Source organism: Populus nigra, chromosome 15 (genome assembly GCF_951802175.1).
Source record: "Populus nigra chromosome 15, ddPopNigr1.1, whole genome shotgun sequence".
NCBI classification, from domain to species: Eukaryota; Viridiplantae; Streptophyta; class Magnoliopsida; order Malpighiales; family Salicaceae; genus Populus; species Populus nigra.
The window spans coordinates 8,439,099-8,456,415 of NC_084866.1; the positions used below are offsets into that span (position 1 = coordinate 8,439,099).

Here is a 17,317-nt window from a genome sequence, read left to right on the forward strand (position 1 = left end):
TATTTTTTATTTTTTCCAGTTTTGTTTAGTATTATTACCAACTTTTTTTTATTTATTTATATAAATAATTATTAATATATTTAATTAGATGCTTGCATAAATTTTTTAATTTATATTTAAAATTATTTATATAGAAAAACATATTAAAATAGCTTCTATATCCCATTTCTTATTTTTAAAAATTATTATCCAAGACGAAGCATGGATATAGAATATAATAAAGTCACAAGTGTATCAAGACTCAAACCACGCCACGTATATCCAAGAAGCTCACAACGAGAGCAACAAATGGGCACCACTCAACTTTCCCTCCAAATCCTCCGCCCTCTACCGGCCGCCAGTCAAACCTGTGGGCGACAGAGCTACGGTTTCCAATCAAGAAATTCAGCCATCAGAACTCGGAAAAACTTGAAATGGGCCCTCAGGCAAAGCCTGGTTGACCAGAACCAGCCACAGTCACAATCAAGAGGCGTGGACGTGAAACAGCTGGTGGACTTCTTGTATGATGATCTTCCACATCTCTTCGATGATCAGGGAATTGACCGGACGGCGTATGATGAGCGTGTGAAATTCAGGGACCCCATCACTAAGCATGATAGTATAAGTGGGTATCTTTTTAACATTGCTCTTTTGAAGAATCTCTTCAGGCCTCAGTTCTTCTTGCATAGGGTCAAACAGGTTTGTAGCTCTAATAATAATAATTGCTTACTGGAATTTTTGTTGTTTGTTAATTTTTTTTTTTTTTGCAAAGCCATACAATGAAAACTGCGCTTTGGAATGCTCAAAGGACCCCAAAACTTGCTTCAGCCGTTCTACTTTAGTGCTTTTAAGTCTGATCAGCTACCAAGCACTTTTTTGTAGAAAAACCACACATTAGGAGAAGACTGCTAGCTCACACCACTGTCTTCAGTGTCAGTACTTAGAAGCATACCTCCACCAACACATTGCACTTTGCACTTCTACCATCATATCAGTTCTAGAGTGAAGCTGGTTCCAATTGCCATTTTTTATGACAGTAGAAACTTCAGCATTTGTTAGAAGAATTATTCAAATTTTAGCCTCTGGCCTTGTTTGTTAAATAATACACAATAGGGATGCTGCCAACAGTTCCACCATAAGAAAGTGAGCTTGCAATTGCCAATATTTGTAGTGTTCAATTTGATCCCAAACGGATTTTCTCATCTTTCAATCATTATAAATTCTCAAACTTCACAGGCTTTTGTATACACCAGGCTACTCAAAGAGATCCTGACTATAAAACAAGGGCTCCAAATATTTGTAGCCAAGCAGGCTGCTTTGCAATCCTTAGTCTTCTTGATACCAATAATCCTTACTGTTTTGGTAAATTTAACTTGTCATAAGAGACTTTGATCACCTTAAAGCTGAATCTTCCTCTCTTGACATAGAAAACTTCTGTACTGTATGGGATGGATTTAGGGATGGAAAAGATACGCAATGGAAGAACTAAAAAATGACCATCTTTGCATGTTTCCATTATGCCGCCATATATTACATTACATGCTACTAATTGTATCATAGTGATATGCCAATCTAATAATAAGACATTTGTTTGATGCTTATGGCTGTGAAAACAAAGTAATGTCTGGCCAACTGATGACTCCATCAAAAATTCGTAGTATAGGTAAAACAATTTTGCTTTTCTTCAAAGAACCAGAAGTCTCTAATGATGACTGATTTAGCTGCTGGGTTTTAGTTACTACATTTCGTACTTTCTACAATTTTTCTGAGATTTAGTTTCTGTTTCAAGCTCTTAATTAGAATACTAACAAGCATTTTGCGTATTTTGAAATCAGTAGAAAAGAATATTAATTTTAATAATAAGATGGAAAGACAACTTCATCTTATTGACAATTCTGAATATTGCAAAGGTTCATCTGGCTCTGGATTTTGCTTGGTTAATTGATCCAGTTGCTATAGACAGGAACTTATGAGATAACTACAAGGTGGACTATGGTGATGAAGTTCATGCTTTTGCCATGGAAACCAGAATTAGTGTTCACAGGAACCTCTATCATGGGCATCAATCCACAGACTGGAAAGTTTAGCAGCCATCTGGTAAAGTCCACCTCTCTTGCTAGTGTAAAAATGATAAATTATGAGACACCCACAAAAATACCAGCGATTTTTTTTCCTATTTAATTTGCAGGACTTCTGGGATTCCATAGAGAATAATAACTATTTTTCTCTTGAAGGTTTGTGGAGTGTAGTTAAGCAGGTACATGTTCTTTACTTCTTTAAATTTCCATTAGAGTCATACTTAGGTTCCAATTCTTATTGAGATCTTACTTTTACAGTTGAGAATTTACAAGACTCCTGACTTAGAAACACCCAGATATCAGATACTGAAAAGGACTGCAAACTATGAGGTCAGTCTGCCTTTTTTGTGATAAACCATTTCTTTGATTATGGATTATGCTTTTAGTAATAATTTGCATCAAGTAAAATTTTGAGGGAATTATGGATACCCGATGAAAAGAAAATGCAATGGGATGCTATTAAGTTCCAAAAAGAATAGTTACAACATCATCTCAAGAGGACAGCCAGATACATCCTCAGCAAGTCATAATTTAAAGTCAAGGCAGTAAGATGTGCATCAAGATTACTTGGCCTGTGAGGAGCAACTAAATGAAAGATTGATGTGGTAATACAATAGGAAAATTGAAATATTTAAGCAGGAAAATGTTAAATTGGCAATTCTGGCACTGAATTCTGTTACTTTTATTTTTCAGCAATTTGCATACCCTGTTAAGTTAGCACTGGTTATCATCAAAATAATTCTGCAGGTACGGAAGTACAGCCCATTCATAGTGGTAGAAGCGAATGGAGATAAGTTGTCTGGGTCAAATGGATTTAACGATGTTACTGGGTGGGTATCTATCATGATCCAATTCAATTACATAATATATCCTTTTTTCATAACTATTCTAATATGGATATCATTGTAGGTATATTTTTGGAAAGAATTCCACGATGGAGAAAATACCAATGACTACTCCCGTGTTCACTCAAGCAAATGACGCCGGATTGTCCAAAGTATCCATCCAAATAGTTCTTCCTCTGGAGAAAGATTTAAGCAGGCGAGTCTCATCAGCTCTTCTGGGCTTTAAAATTCAAAACTAAAACTTTTAGAAATGGATTCAGATGATGGCAAGCATTAATTATTACTAAAACTTTTAGAAATGGATTCAGATGATGGCAAGCATTAATTATCGGTGATTTTTATTACATGTTTTCAGCTTGAAGGGGATACATTTGAGGATAATATTATATTCAATAGTGATCAATACTAAATTTTTGTCTTTTTGAACAGCTTACCAAATCCTAATCAAGAGACAATTAGCATCAGAAAGGTAGAAGGAGGCATTGCTGCAGTAGATAAATTCAGTGGGAAACCAACTGAGGCTATTGTTTGTCAGAAAGAGAAAGCACTGCGATCATGTCTTCTTAAAGATGGTCTTAAGCCTAAGATGGGTTGTTTGCTCGCTCGCTATAATGATCCTGGCCGAACATGGGAATTCATAATGGTACGGCATAGTTCACAATTGTTCTGAGTTTGTTTCAACTATTTCTTTAGTTCCCCTGTTCCCCACAATCCTACCTTTTTTCTTGGAATCTGAGGTCAGACATCACGAAGTTAATAACTAACTAATGCTTCTTCTGAGTGAATAGAAAAAATGGAATAGCATTAATGGCAGGGGTTGTATGCCCTGACATATTTACTTGAAGCTGATGAATATGAAATAACAACAGCAGCAGCAACAACAATAATAATAGGACCAGCGACAACAAGAATTCTAGTAGCTGCACCCTGGAACTGTTTTATACTCTAGATGTTATCTCTCAAAAGCTGTGTAACCAGTAAATCTACATTTGACAGAATCTCCACTTAGAATTTATCGGTGTTTCTCTTCTGAGAATACCACTCTTTGTTTCCTGATTTCTTGTCAACTTCAAATCTATGGGTGGAAGTCACCCCCTTCCCTCATTGGGACTTGCGTAGTTGCCTTCATGTTAGTGGTCAAAATCAACCACATAGTTAGAGTGCAGTTTGGAACATTTAAGCCAGTTATCAAGTCTCACATTACGATGTTCTGTTAGCAATATTTTAGTGCAAGTGTGGAGACATAAACTTAAAACTAAGGTTTTCATTCAGTCTTAACTTTATTGCCTATCGCCATGGATGGCGGACAAGCAATGTTTTATATCCTTGAAGTAGTTAGAATTACGAAATCTTTGCTACAGAATTACTTTTGCCTGCTACTTTCTTGCCTTTTCCTTTCCTTTTCTTTATTATTACACTTCCTTTTTGCTCTCCAGCTAAATAAACTTGCTTATCTCTTTTACACTTCGTATTCTTTCGTTTTTCTGCTATATATGTTCTGCAATGTGCCCAGCTCTCGTGTATTGTTGCTTCATTTTATCAACCGCGTTAGATCTAACTGCATCTTCCTTGGCAATGGTGGATGCGAGTTTCTTATGCTAATGTTGCAGACTGTTATAATATGAGCGAGTGACATGTTTTCCACTTTCACCCAAACCACTGACACAGTCTCTCTTTTGATTTTGGTTGCATTGTAGAGGAATGAAGTGCTAATATGGCTTGAAGAATTCTCGCTGGAATAGAGTTATAACCATGGCTGCCATTTACTCTCTGTTTGTCATCCTCCCCCATCAGAGTGTGTTAGTTTTGCGAAGTTGTGGACAAATATCACTGTAGGCATACAAAAGCTATGATAGAAAGCTTTAAAAAGACGAATTCTTGTATCTAAACAGGTTTCCTGCTGTAATAGACAGCAGAATGGTGCAAAAGAATTCTGCAATTAATTCCACTTGGTTGGAAATAGGAGTTCTCTTGTTCATTTTCAGTTGCTGTCAATAAATTCTTTTCTCAAATAGTTGGAACTAGTTAGTTGCCACTTGCCAACGTTTTGCCACGGAAAATAAATGTTTCGGCAATGCTATTAAACTAGTCCAGGTGTAGCGACTAGCTGGAATGGCCTATATTTGGAATTAAACTGGATGGGAATGGATTAAATATGACATAGTTGACTTGATGCATGCATTATATAACTCGGTCAAAATCTACATTCATTTAAAAAAAAAAATTAAATCGATGCCAATCTAAATTTTGACTTGTATCAATCCACTTTATCTATCATTTAAGTCATAAATTTGACTGGATTTAATAACTTTTTTTTCTTGAAATATGTTTTTATTTAGTTACACTATATATATATATATATATATATATATATATATATATATATATATATATATATATATATATATATATATATATATATATATATATATATATATATATATATGATAGAGTAACCTATTGAATTCAATCCACTTTATCTATCATGTTGGGGAACAACACAGCAACATTCCCCAGCAAGCAATGCAATTCAATAGGTTACTCTATCATATATATATATATATATATATATATATATATGATAGAGTAACCTATTGAATTGCATTGCTTGCTGGGGAATGTTGCTGTGTTGTTCCCCAACATGATAACCAACGAATGTACTATTTTTGAAATTATTTTTTCGATTAAGCTACAAGGTTTCACATTTTGTGAATTAGTATGATACTAATTTACATGCCCGCATTACATAAATTTTTATTTTAATTTAACAAAAAGTATTTAAATTGTAGAGAATTATTAGATATGGTTATTGAACTAGCATGGGTTAAAAATTAAATCAAGTAAAAGTTGACCCGACATAACTCAATTAACTTAACTGGTGTAATGCTAACTCAACTAATTAGTAAAAAAAATCCGATGATAAAAATAAAAAAAATAAAATTAATAAAATTGATCAAAAAAATCTTTTAACCGACATCTTTTTTAATTTGGGTTTAAAATTAAAAGATATGAGAGTTGTTTTGACATGATTTAGTTAACTTGGTTGATCTAAAAATAACTTGATCGGTTAGAAAAAAAATGAGGATGAAATTTATAAAAACAAAATATGTAATTGACATTGAAAAATCTCTTAACTTGATCCTTTATCTACCTTTAATTTAAAATTAAACTACATTATATTTCATCTAATATAATATAAATGACTTGATTAATTTAAGGGTAAACTAGAAAATTATTAAAAGAATATAAGGATGAAATTGAAAGGAAAAAATAAAAAATAAAAAAACAAAAAGAATTAAATTGAAAAAAAAAGTAACTTCATTGTTCATAAACTTTCCCAAATTTCTTAGTTAGTAGGTAACGAAAGAATCCTCTTTCCACATTATTGTTATGTTTGCCATTCCTTAGGTTTTAAAAATTTACAATGAACTGAGTTTAGTTACTTTTTTAAAATCTGGCAGACATGTTAATTTAAAATCCAGCTGACTCGGATCTAGAACTGGATCAAGTTGAAAAAAAATAATAAAAAAAAAATTTTAATATGACCCGGTAACTCGATTAACCTGGCAAGACACAGATAATAACTCAATTGTAACTTATTAATTTTTCTTTTACTAAAATAATATTTTTTTAATTTTTTTAAATTAATTCAGATAATCCAATGATCCGATTAAAATTAAAAACCTAAATCTTTAACCAAACCGGTCTAACAACAGCAATGCTTTAACTATTTTTCAAATATCTTTTTTGGATTTGATTTGTTCAACGTACAAATCTAACAATTTATATTATCATCTTAAACCCCTCCTTTTCTTCTAATAATACTTTACACGCTATATGATATATTATTGAACAAAAAGGTTACCCTAAAGTATAATATCAACTAATTAATAGTAAAACATCTATTAATTAAATTCTGATGAAAATTAAAAAAATAATATCAATGGACTCTCAGTAAAATATTGCTTTCAAATATCAGAGAATATTAAAAGACAAAGAGGGACTAACATGTAAGAGTAAGAAAGGTCAAGTTAGAAATTGTAAAACATTAAGAGGTTGGTGACTTATTTATGAAAACCTATATAGTTTGGGGGTTGATTTGTAATACCGGTTTTTGTTTTTCCTCGGGCGGCGCGCACACGCGCACAGAGAAATACATAGGAACGTGAAGGAAACGGGATGGTACGGTGTTTGTCTGCTCAGCTGACTGTCAAATTACACACCCATCCATTGTACCAAATTACTTGTTTCATAATCATCCCTTATTAAATTTGCAAATCCCGCGTTCTCTCTCTATCTCCCTCCCCATCATCCGCCTCGCTGTTTTTGTCGGTGATTCCTAATCTCTTTTCTTTTCTTTGTATAATCTGAAACTTGGAATCAATTAGTTAGAACATCAATTTCCATGATGAAGACTTTTTCTCTGTAATTTTCTTGACATTATATCGCTTCGATCTGTGTTTGTCGAAAATAATTTGTCAGACAGAAAGGGTGAGGAGGAGGAGGAGGATCAGAATGTCTTCGATTCGAGTGGATTCCAGTAAGCAATTGGCGACGAGTAGTCTTGTGGTGGGTTATGCACTTTGTTCAAGTTTGCTTGCTGTAATTAACAAGTTTGCAATTACCAAATTTAACTACCCTGGCCTCTTAACTGCATTGCAGTACCTAACCTCTGCATTGGGTGTTTGGGTTTTAGGCAAATTGGGGCTTTTATATCATGATTCCTTCTCTTATGAAACTGCCAAGAAGTTCTTACCTGCTGCTCTTGTTTTTTATCTGGCTATCTTTACGAATACCAATCTTTTGCGTCATGCCAATGTCGACACTTTTATTGTGTTCAGATCCTTAACACCCCTTTTGGTGGCTATAGCTGACACTCTGTTTAGAAAACAACCCATCCCATCCAAGCTCACCTTTGTTTCCTTGTTTGTTATATTGGGTGGTGCTGTTGGCTATGTGGCAACTGATTCTGCTTTTACTTTGACTGCTTACTCTTGGGCACTTGCATATTTAGTCACTATTACTTCTGAGATGGTTTATATCAAACACATTGTCTCCAATATTGGACTCAACACCTGGGGTCTTGTGTTCTACAATAATTTGTTGTCATTGATGATGGCGCCGCTCTTCTGGATTCTTACGGGGGAGTATAGTGAGGTGTTTGCTTCCTGGGGATCAAAAGCTGGGAATTGGTTTGAATTCGATGCATTTTTTGCCGTGTCTTTGTCGTGCATTTTTGGTTTTCTTATTAGTTTCTTCGGATTTGCTGCAAGGAAGGCAATATCGGCCACCGCGTTTACTGTCACCGGGGTTGTCAATAAGTTTCTTACTGTTGTCATCAATGTGTTTATTTGGGATAAACATGCTAGCCCGGTTGGTTTATTTTGTCTTGTATTCACGCTTGCTGGAGGTGTTCTTTATCAGCAGTCAGTTACTGGAGCTGGCAGTGCTCCATTGCAGCGTGAGACTGTTTCTAAACAGACAGGTGATGAAAATGATGGTGATGAAGAGAGTCAACTGATCAAAAAGACCGATGGTGATGAAGAGAATTAGAGAGGGACTAAAACTGGTAAACTTGCTTCTGTGTGATTGCTCTTATTTTCATATGTTTTTAGTCTATTTAGCATTGACGATGATTTGAATAAAATTATTGGGATTTATGGAGGTTTTATTTTTATTAGTAGCAATTCTGTTAGTTGTATGAGATATTCAAAAGATATTGCCCTTTTAAGTTACATGTGATCTCTAATCTCTGTCTTATCTTCGTTGGAATTGATTGGTTACTTTATTGATAATTTTTTGGTGTTTTGGCATCATTCATTTCATGAAGAGGTGCTTTTTAATCCCAAGGTTGAGCTTTAAGTCCTTAGTATAAATTTACTGCGCTTCAGCTCCACTTAGAATTGGGTTATGGCTCAAGAATGATAGCATTAGACATTTATTTATTTATTTTTCACTTTTAGGGTGACATTAATCTTTTCCTTGGATCACATTTAGACTTAGGACCTTTCACATGCCTTTTACTGAACAAATCACCAGATACATGTGAAATGTAGCCAGGTTGAGTGTAGAGCAATTTAGGAATCAACTGCTGGTCTGGACTCTTATGAGCTGCTGATATTTGGCATATCATAATTGATGATGAACTTACTCCTCTCGTTTTTTGACTCCAGAAAAAAAGAGTTTCTTTGTCACATTACTTTAGGTTTGAGCATCTGTTAGTTCGATCAACAAAATATCCAGTAGTTCAGACAATAAGAAATACACGAGAGCCTGATCAGTGACCCTTTTTTCTATGTTTAAATTTTCTCTTCATTTTGTGTATTTCCAATGATTTCCTCCAATTATTTAATCTGATTGAATTGCTTTGTCGTTGGCATGCATTACAAAGACTGCCAGTTGACATGGGGCATCGTGGTCTGTTTTATGATGGGGTTTTAGGTGTGATGCAAACCTGTACAGGTTGAACTTTATTTTGTGTTTCTTTAACCTTGGTTAGGCATACAAGCTTTTGTAGTTTGATTTCTCATATCTGATAAATTCAGAACACCCATTGATATGTGTGGAAACCATTGGCCTGTCATACTTTGTTGCTTACCATGGGTAATGAAATCCCGGCATCAGTTAAACTAGTTCCTAACATTTCTTATCTTTGTCTGTGAATAATTTCAATCCAGAAAAGTGCCCAGTCTTTGTATGGGAGAGTGCATGAGGATTAGTTCTTCCATCTACTCTAAATAAGCACAACTTGCCTTCTGCTGCAGCATATGCATCTTTTGTAACCATGCATGTGCGATTTTATTTGGAGCTTAAGACAAGTGCTATAATCGGGTTCTCTGCATTTTAGCCCTCAAAGCATCATTTTGTGTTTTTGGGGCCTGAACTGCACTTTGAAATCTTCAAGGAGATTGGATCTAGTAATGAAAGAGTTATTCATTTGTGTGGACATAGTGCTCCATAGTGAAAATTATTAGAACCCTATAGAATGCTTGATGCTTACCATGAATATCACCAGAAACCCCTGCACGAACAGGTTCCGTCCTTAAAATGGTGAAACCGGTTCCTGTCCCTCACTATTATTTCCCTATTGTATAGTTTGGAGATAAGCTTAGTTGCACTGTGGCAATCACTGCATATACGCAGGTTTTTCACAACTCGAATTGGAGCCCCGACGCTTGTACTTAAGAGGCCAAAGGCAATTGCCAACTTCTCACTATGGAGGCTAAGCTCGGTCTCCTTTTCCTCTTCAGCCATGTCAAATAACACCTCTGATTTGTCAGGAACATAACCAGCGTTCTTTAGTTTGCTAATCATGTCCTCCAACATTTCGTTAATCTCCGAGGATTGGCGGTGTGATGAATCCCCCTTCACGAATTCATGGACTACTCCATGAACCTCGATTTGGCTGCAACCTGGAGGCTTTTTCATGCCTCTTTCTGCCATCAATTCCCTGGTTCTCTTTGCTTCCTCCCATTTCTTCGAAGATTTGTAAATATTTGACAGAAGTACATACGTTCCCGAATGATATGGGTCAATCTCCAAGAGTTGTTTAGCTGCTCTTTCTGCAGCCTCGAGGTTTCCATGGATTCTGCAGGCACCAAGAAGACCGCCCAAAACAAATTGATCAGGTGCCATTGGCATGCTCTTTATCAATTCCTCTGCTTCAGCTATGCGACCAGCTCGGCCTAGTATATCAACTAAGCCACCATAGTGTTCGATGGTAGGCTGAATGCCATAGGTATCAGACATAGAGTTAAAATGTGAAATGCCTTCATCAACAAACCCAGCATGGCTACACGCAGCCAAAACCCCGACAAATGTGATTGCATCTGGCTTGACTCCCCTGATATGCATCTCATCAAAATATTGTAAAGCGTTCTCCGCTTGCCCGCACATTGCAAGGCCTAGAATCAAAGCTGTCCAAGTCATTACATCTTTCTCAGGCATCTCATGAAACACTTGTATCGCAGTTTCTATGCTTCCACACTTGGCATACATGTCCACAAGAGCTGTTCCTAAAGCAACATCAACGTCAATCCTCTGCTTCTTAATGTAGGCATGTAACCACTTTCCCAGCTCTAGAGCACCCAGATGAGTGCAAGCGAGCAGCAGGCTCGCCATGGTCACCTTATCACCTTTTATACCCTTGGTTTGCATCTCACGAAACAGCAGTAAAGCCTCCTCATAATTACTATCTTCAACATGCCCGTTTATCATGATATTCCAAGAAAACAAGTTTTTTTCCTGGGCCTTGTCAAATAAATCTCTTGCTAGTTGTACACATCCACACTTGCAGTAAACGTCCATAAGAACCGTGTTGAGAACAACGTGGCGCCCAAAACCATGCTCATCAATGTACTCATGAATCCTTTTCACCATTGCCAAATCTCTCGCCCTTGCGCATGCAGTTAAGACATTAACGAAGGTAACCTCATTAGGCTTCACATTTTCACTCTTCATCATTCTATCGAAAAGCCTCACAGCTTCATTGGGTTGATCCCACTGTGCATGGACCCCGATCATGGTTGCCCAAGAAACTACAGTCTTATCCTCCATTTTATCAAACACCTTTCTAGCTGACACCAAACAACCGCAGTTCGAATACATATTCATCAAGGTGTTTTGGGCATATGTATCTGAAGCAAAACCAAGCTTCGTAGAGTGACAATGTATCTGTTTTCCCTCGGATGAATTCCTGCAAGACTTGAACAATGAGGGAAAGGTGTATCTATCCGGTATCAAGCCTTGAACCATCATTTCTTGATAGAAAAGAAGTGCCTCTTGATGCAAGTTCTTATCGGTGCAGCCTCGAATTATAGAGTTGCAAGTGTAGGAAGTGGGATTTGGGATTTGAGAGAAGACAAGACGAGCATACTGGAGACTTCCTGAGTCTTGAAGAGAGCAAAAGGCCACAATTTTGCTGGCGATGAAGGGGTCGAAGAAGAGGCCTGTCCTGAGCATTTGAGCATGGATTTGCTTGAGCTGGGACATGTTGGAGCATTTTTCTATCGAAACAATACATGGATGTGGTTGATTTGGGTCATCAATGCTGCTTGTGATCATACCAATAGTAGAGGCGGAGGTGGGGTTTCTAGTGAGGAGGGGATTTTCTGAAGATAAGGGAGGTTTAATATGGTGGTGGAGAGTGAGAGGAGCAGCCATTGCTCCTTGTTTGCTCGTTATTTCCGATTAGAAATATCTGAAGTTCTCTCTTTTAGATAAGTTTTGAGACTTCTTTGCCATCAATACAGTAGGTGTGTTGCTCCATGGCCAGTCCATTCTCCCAATTCTCATGTAAATCCAAATGCATATGGGCCACTCGTCCACTATTCATAACAAGCTCTTTCCGATCAACGTTTTGTTTTCTTTGGTCGGATTAGAAAATTACGCTTACAATCCTAATAATCATGTAGTTTGCTTTTTATTTTATTTTGCAGTTATTTTTTTTAATTACAATTTATGTTTCGAATTTTGAAGATTGATAACACTTTATATTCTCACGAGTTGAACAAAAAAATTGAACAAAAAAAATTATATTTATTTACAACTGCTATTATATTTTAAATAATAATTAAAAATCTCTGAAGTTTAAAAATAAAAGAAAAATACTCTTCTTTTTTTTTATATAATAAAAGAGACGTTGCTCAATGTTTAGTATTTACAAAAATACCATAAATTTCACTCTAACATATCAACCATTCTTTACCAGACAAAAAAACCAGCAACCTCCTCATCATCAACTCTAACATATCCTTCCCTCTTTTCACTGTAATTTCATAAAATAAACATGTTAAAATCCCACAAGACACAACAAACTAATGATGTTACAAAAAAAAAGTTATATATCAGAGCGTAATTTTTTTTTTAATGTATGATGAACTTCTATAATGTACATATATATCTGAAATTTTGTATATGCATGGTTTATAGAAGTTATAGAAAGGCTCCACATAAATAATAGTAAAGAATAAAAAATAATAACTAATAAAAAAACATTATAATTAAAGACACAACTAATTTTCATCAACATTTCATTTTACCTTTGCACCATAATTCCATCAAATAAACATAGTCAAAATTCCACAATCCACACAACCAACCAAAACAATTGTAAAAATAAGTTACATATTAGAGCTATAATTTGTTTCGACATATGATGAACTCCCATAATGTACAATATATCTAGCATTTTGTGTTATACATGGTTTACAAAAGTTATAGAAAGGTTGCAGATAAGTAAAAATAAAGAATAAAAATAATAACTAATAAAAGATATTATAATTAAAGAAACAATCAAAGCACTTTGAAGGAAAAAGAACAATGATAATTAACTAATAAAAAAGAGAATGATTAAAAAGTTTGCAATCAGGTTTCAAGGTCATTAAAATAGACTGCAACCTAAAATAAACCTATAATATTTAGGAAATTATTCACATTGAGAGTCGAAATAGATTATTTAGTAACTAGCCAAGACAATCACGTATCCATTATTATGATAGAAAAAAATTTATACCAAGTGTTCAAAATTATGGTGTAGAGTGATATTCAAAATAGTTTTTTTATTTGAAAATACATCAAAATATTTTATAAAAAACTTTTTTATATTTTTGACATCAACATTGTCACATGTGTGTGGTGTCGCGGTAACCATCCTCTTGAATCAGAATTTTGGTGTAAGTGGAAATAACAAGGAATTGTTGTCCTTTATTAATTAAAAATGTTTGGAGTCGCCATCTAGTATTTTAGTCACTAAAAACCTAACTGGTCTTTAGAGTCTGGGTAAGGGGACTAATTGTGTACAGAGAGGACAATATCATTCCTAGTACACACATGCAAGTGGAAGCAAAAGACAACAATAATTGAAGAACATATAATTTTTTATGATCGAACAAGGTTGCAAACGTGAACCTCATGTTCACAAGTTTATTCTCCATGAAATAATAATATTGAAGTTTGTCTCCTTAAGAGGTTTGCAAAGCCTTTAATAGGCAAGAAACTTATCTCAACTAGAAAAAAATAATAATATGAAATTACAAAGGAAAGAAGCATAAAATCCGAAATAAATAGAAAATCCAAAAATAACAAGGAAATCACAAAAATTGCCAAAATCAAGGCCTTAGCGAGATTTTTGATATCTAAAGATTCGACGGTTCGTGTAGTGACATAATAAAAATTTGAGCACAATTAATGGTCTGATAAAAATTTATGGCCATTTTGAGCTGTTATTCTGATATAACATGACTAGACTTCCATTTGGGCCTAGACTTATCCTATTGGTCCATAAATGCATATGCTAGGCCATTTACATATTCTGTCTGGAACATATTTTTATCTAATTGTGGCAAATCCATACTTGATTGCTTAAAATCACCCGTTATTGTAGGCTTGATTGCATCATTCTTCTCGGGTTGGAAAGAACTTATCTTCGAGTTATGTTCCTTCTCTAAATAAGAAGTCAAATGTTAGGCATTGAAGACATCAAAAGTCTTCATATGATGAGGAAGACAAATCATGTAAGCATTGTCATTTATTTTTTGTAACACCTTACAATGACCTATCTTCTTTTCTTTCAACCTATTATACTCACCCACTGGAAACCTGTTAAGTGTAAGGACTACCCATACCAAATCACCAACCTCAAACACCACTCTCCTATGATGAGCATCAACTAGGGCTTTATACTTAACATTGTTGTCACTTATCGTCTGTTTGACCTACTTATGAATGTCATATATATAGCTTAGATGCTCAATCATCTGATGCAAAGAACATAAATTAACTCCAATACTCTAGAAGGATTATGTCTATTAACAATCTCAAAGGGGGTGGTTTGATTTCGAGACTTGCTATAAGCAAGTTTTGTGTGTGAAAATGCCATATCCTATTATTTTGGTTTATCTCCAACTAGGTTTCGCAGTAAATTATCAAGGTTGCAATTTGCCATCTATGTTTGCCTATCTACTTGAGGATGATAATCACTGTTAAAGTTTAGTTAAGTTCTCGTCCTTCCTATGAACTCTTTTAGAAATTACTCACGACTTTGACAGATCAATTCAAAGTGATGGACTTGGAAATGCCATGCATTAAAGTAAAGTTGGGCTACCCGAGATGTATCCATGGTTTTTTGACAGGCTATAAAATAGGTTATTTTCAAGAACCTGTCAATAATAATAAAAAAAAAGAATCCATGCTCATTGTATGCAGGGTAAGGAGGTATATAACCCATCATTTGATAAGGCCTCTTTGGACCTCTAACAAATAACACTCCTCTTGATAAAAGCTGGAAACCTGACTTGGCAACTTAGGTTAGTGATAGTCTACGGACATTAGAACCAGTGTCTTATCTAGTCCAAAATGCCTCTCATAATATAATTCATGAATGATATGCTCTTGTAAAGAACAAACTGGAAAATAAAGCTACAAACCACGAAAAAGATAACTATTTAAAACCACAAAGTTATCTTATTTACCTCCTTTCGATAACTCAACATAAATTTAACCGAAAGAGGGATCACCTAAATACAGCTCACAAAAAGTATCAAACCCTAACACATGGGTATGTATAGTACCAAGCAAGGTTACTCACCAATTGAGAGCCTCAATAAGTTTGTTTAGGTTACCTGATTGATGTCTTAACGACAAGGTGAACTCCTAAGAAAACGACACCCACTTCATATGTCGACGACTCAATGTATGCTTCCCATTTATATACTTTAGAGCTTTATAACCTATAATTAAAATAAGTTCCTTTTGCACGAGGTAGTGCCTCCAATGATTTAGAGAATGAACAACTATGTAAAACTCCAGATCATATGTGGAATGGTTATTCTTTGAGCTGGATAGTTTTTCACTGAAAAAGGCGATTGGACACCTATCTTAGCTAAGAATTCCTCCAATGCCTACCCTGGAAGCATCACAATTTACTTCAAATAACTTCTCAAAGTATGGTAATGCCAACACTGGAGCTTTTATCATCATTTACTTCACTAATTAAAAATTGGTTTTAGCCTTGTCTGGCCACTGAAAAGTACACCCATTTAGGCACTCTATAATAGGTGCGATAAGGGAACTGAAATTCCTAATGATTTTTTTATAAAAAGATGCAAGACCATAAAAACTATGAACATCGTGGATGTTTTTCGATGTTGATCACTTAACAATTACAGAAATCTTACTTCGATAAGCCTGAACACCATCAACAAATATAATAAAGCCCAAGTATCGGTGAAGAGCTTACACTTTTTTTGGTTGACATATAGTTTTTCCTTCTTCAAAGTATTAAAACAGCTTGTAGGTGCTCCAAATGAGATTCTAGAGTGGAACTATAAATTATAATGTCATTAAAATAGACTAGGACAAATCTATCTATAAATGACCTTAATACCTGATGTATCAACCACATGAATATGCTGGGAGCATTAGACAGTACAAATGGTATGATCATCCACTCATATAACCCATGATGAGTTTTAAAGGTTGTCTTCCATTCATCCCCTAGACCGATTATGATCTGATGATACTCATTTTTTAGATTAATCTTGAAGAATATCTTAGACCTTGCTAATTGGTTTAACATGTAATCTAGACATGGTATGAGGTACCTATATTTTACTGTGTTTTGATTGATGGCCCGACTATCAACACACATACACCATTACTCATTCTTTTTTGGGACTAAAAGGGGTTGACATAACACAAGGACTCATACTTTTCTGGATATACGTTTTTTTTAGCAATTCTACCACATATGTCTGCAACTCTTTGACTTTAGGGCTAATCTATAAGCTACTTTGTTTGGTAGGCTAGAATAGAACACCAGGTCAATTTGGTGTTGTATCTCCTTTATGAAAGGTAAATCTTGAGGTAACTCATTCAATATTAAATTTGAAAATTCTGCCAACACACCTCGTGGCTCTTCAGAACTATCTTTCTCTTCTTCCTTTTTGTTGATAGAGAAAACACCACTTGCTCACCCTTTATTTCCATTAGGGCACTTTTTTTGTGGGCCAGACATGAGACTTGACTTATCAAGCTCTCATCGCTTGACCTTATTTTTTTTTTATTTTTTTATAATTTTTCTTTGTAAATTACTGTTTTTTTATATGTATTTTAAAAAATATTTTTTTATTTATATTTTAGTTAATACCCCTTCTCTGTAATTTTTTAAGCTTATTTAGCCTTTTTGAAATAATAATTATTTTATTATTTTATTGTGTGTTTTTAATTTTTTTATAAGGTTAGTGTAATTCATCTATAGTTTTTTTATATTTTATATAGATTAAATTTATTTTTAAAATAAAAAAATTATTTTTTGCAATATTTTTAATATATGGAGCCTTACATAATTTTGTTTTTTAATTTATTTTATTCAATAAATTTTATGTGTGTGTTGATTTCTGTTACAGATTGATTTTT

The 17,317-nt window shown here is 34.6% G+C and overlaps 3 protein-coding genes across 3 annotated transcripts; 2 read left to right on the forward strand and 1 right to left on the reverse strand.

The window, feature by feature from the left end:
- The first annotated feature begins 233 nt into the window (after positions 1 to 233).
- Positions 234 to 4,914, forward strand: LOC133673968 (uncharacterized). The gene is made up of 8 exons (XM_062094919.1): positions 234 to 678; positions 1,939 to 2,076; positions 2,168 to 2,236; positions 2,316 to 2,387; positions 2,805 to 2,887; positions 2,967 to 3,098; positions 3,332 to 3,545; positions 4,600 to 4,914. Exons 1-8 carry the CDS (start codon positions 289 to 291, stop codon positions 4,642 to 4,644), a joined length of 1,143 nt encoding a protein of 380 aa, XP_061950903.1. The 5' UTR covers positions 234 to 288; the 3' UTR covers positions 4,645 to 4,914.
- Positions 4,915 to 7,060: 2,146 nt separating this feature from the next.
- Positions 7,061 to 8,651, forward strand: LOC133674380 (GDP-fucose transporter 1). The gene is made up of 2 exons (XM_062095448.1): positions 7,061 to 7,234; positions 7,385 to 8,651. The coding sequence occupies exon 2, from the start codon at positions 7,418 to 7,420 to the stop codon at positions 8,453 to 8,455; it is 1,038 nt and encodes a 345-aa protein (XP_061951432.1). The 5' UTR covers positions 7,061 to 7,234; positions 7,385 to 7,417; the 3' UTR covers positions 8,456 to 8,651.
- A 1,166-nt stretch (positions 8,652 to 9,817) lies between these two features.
- Positions 9,818 to 12,197, reverse strand: LOC133674379 (pentatricopeptide repeat-containing protein At1g08070, chloroplastic-like). The gene has a single exon (XM_062095446.1). It carries the CDS (start codon positions 12,062 to 12,064, stop codon positions 9,911 to 9,913), a length of 2,154 nt encoding a protein of 717 aa, XP_061951430.1. The 5' UTR covers positions 12,065 to 12,197; the 3' UTR covers positions 9,818 to 9,910.
- Between the last annotated feature and the right edge of the window lie 5,120 nt (positions 12,198 to 17,317).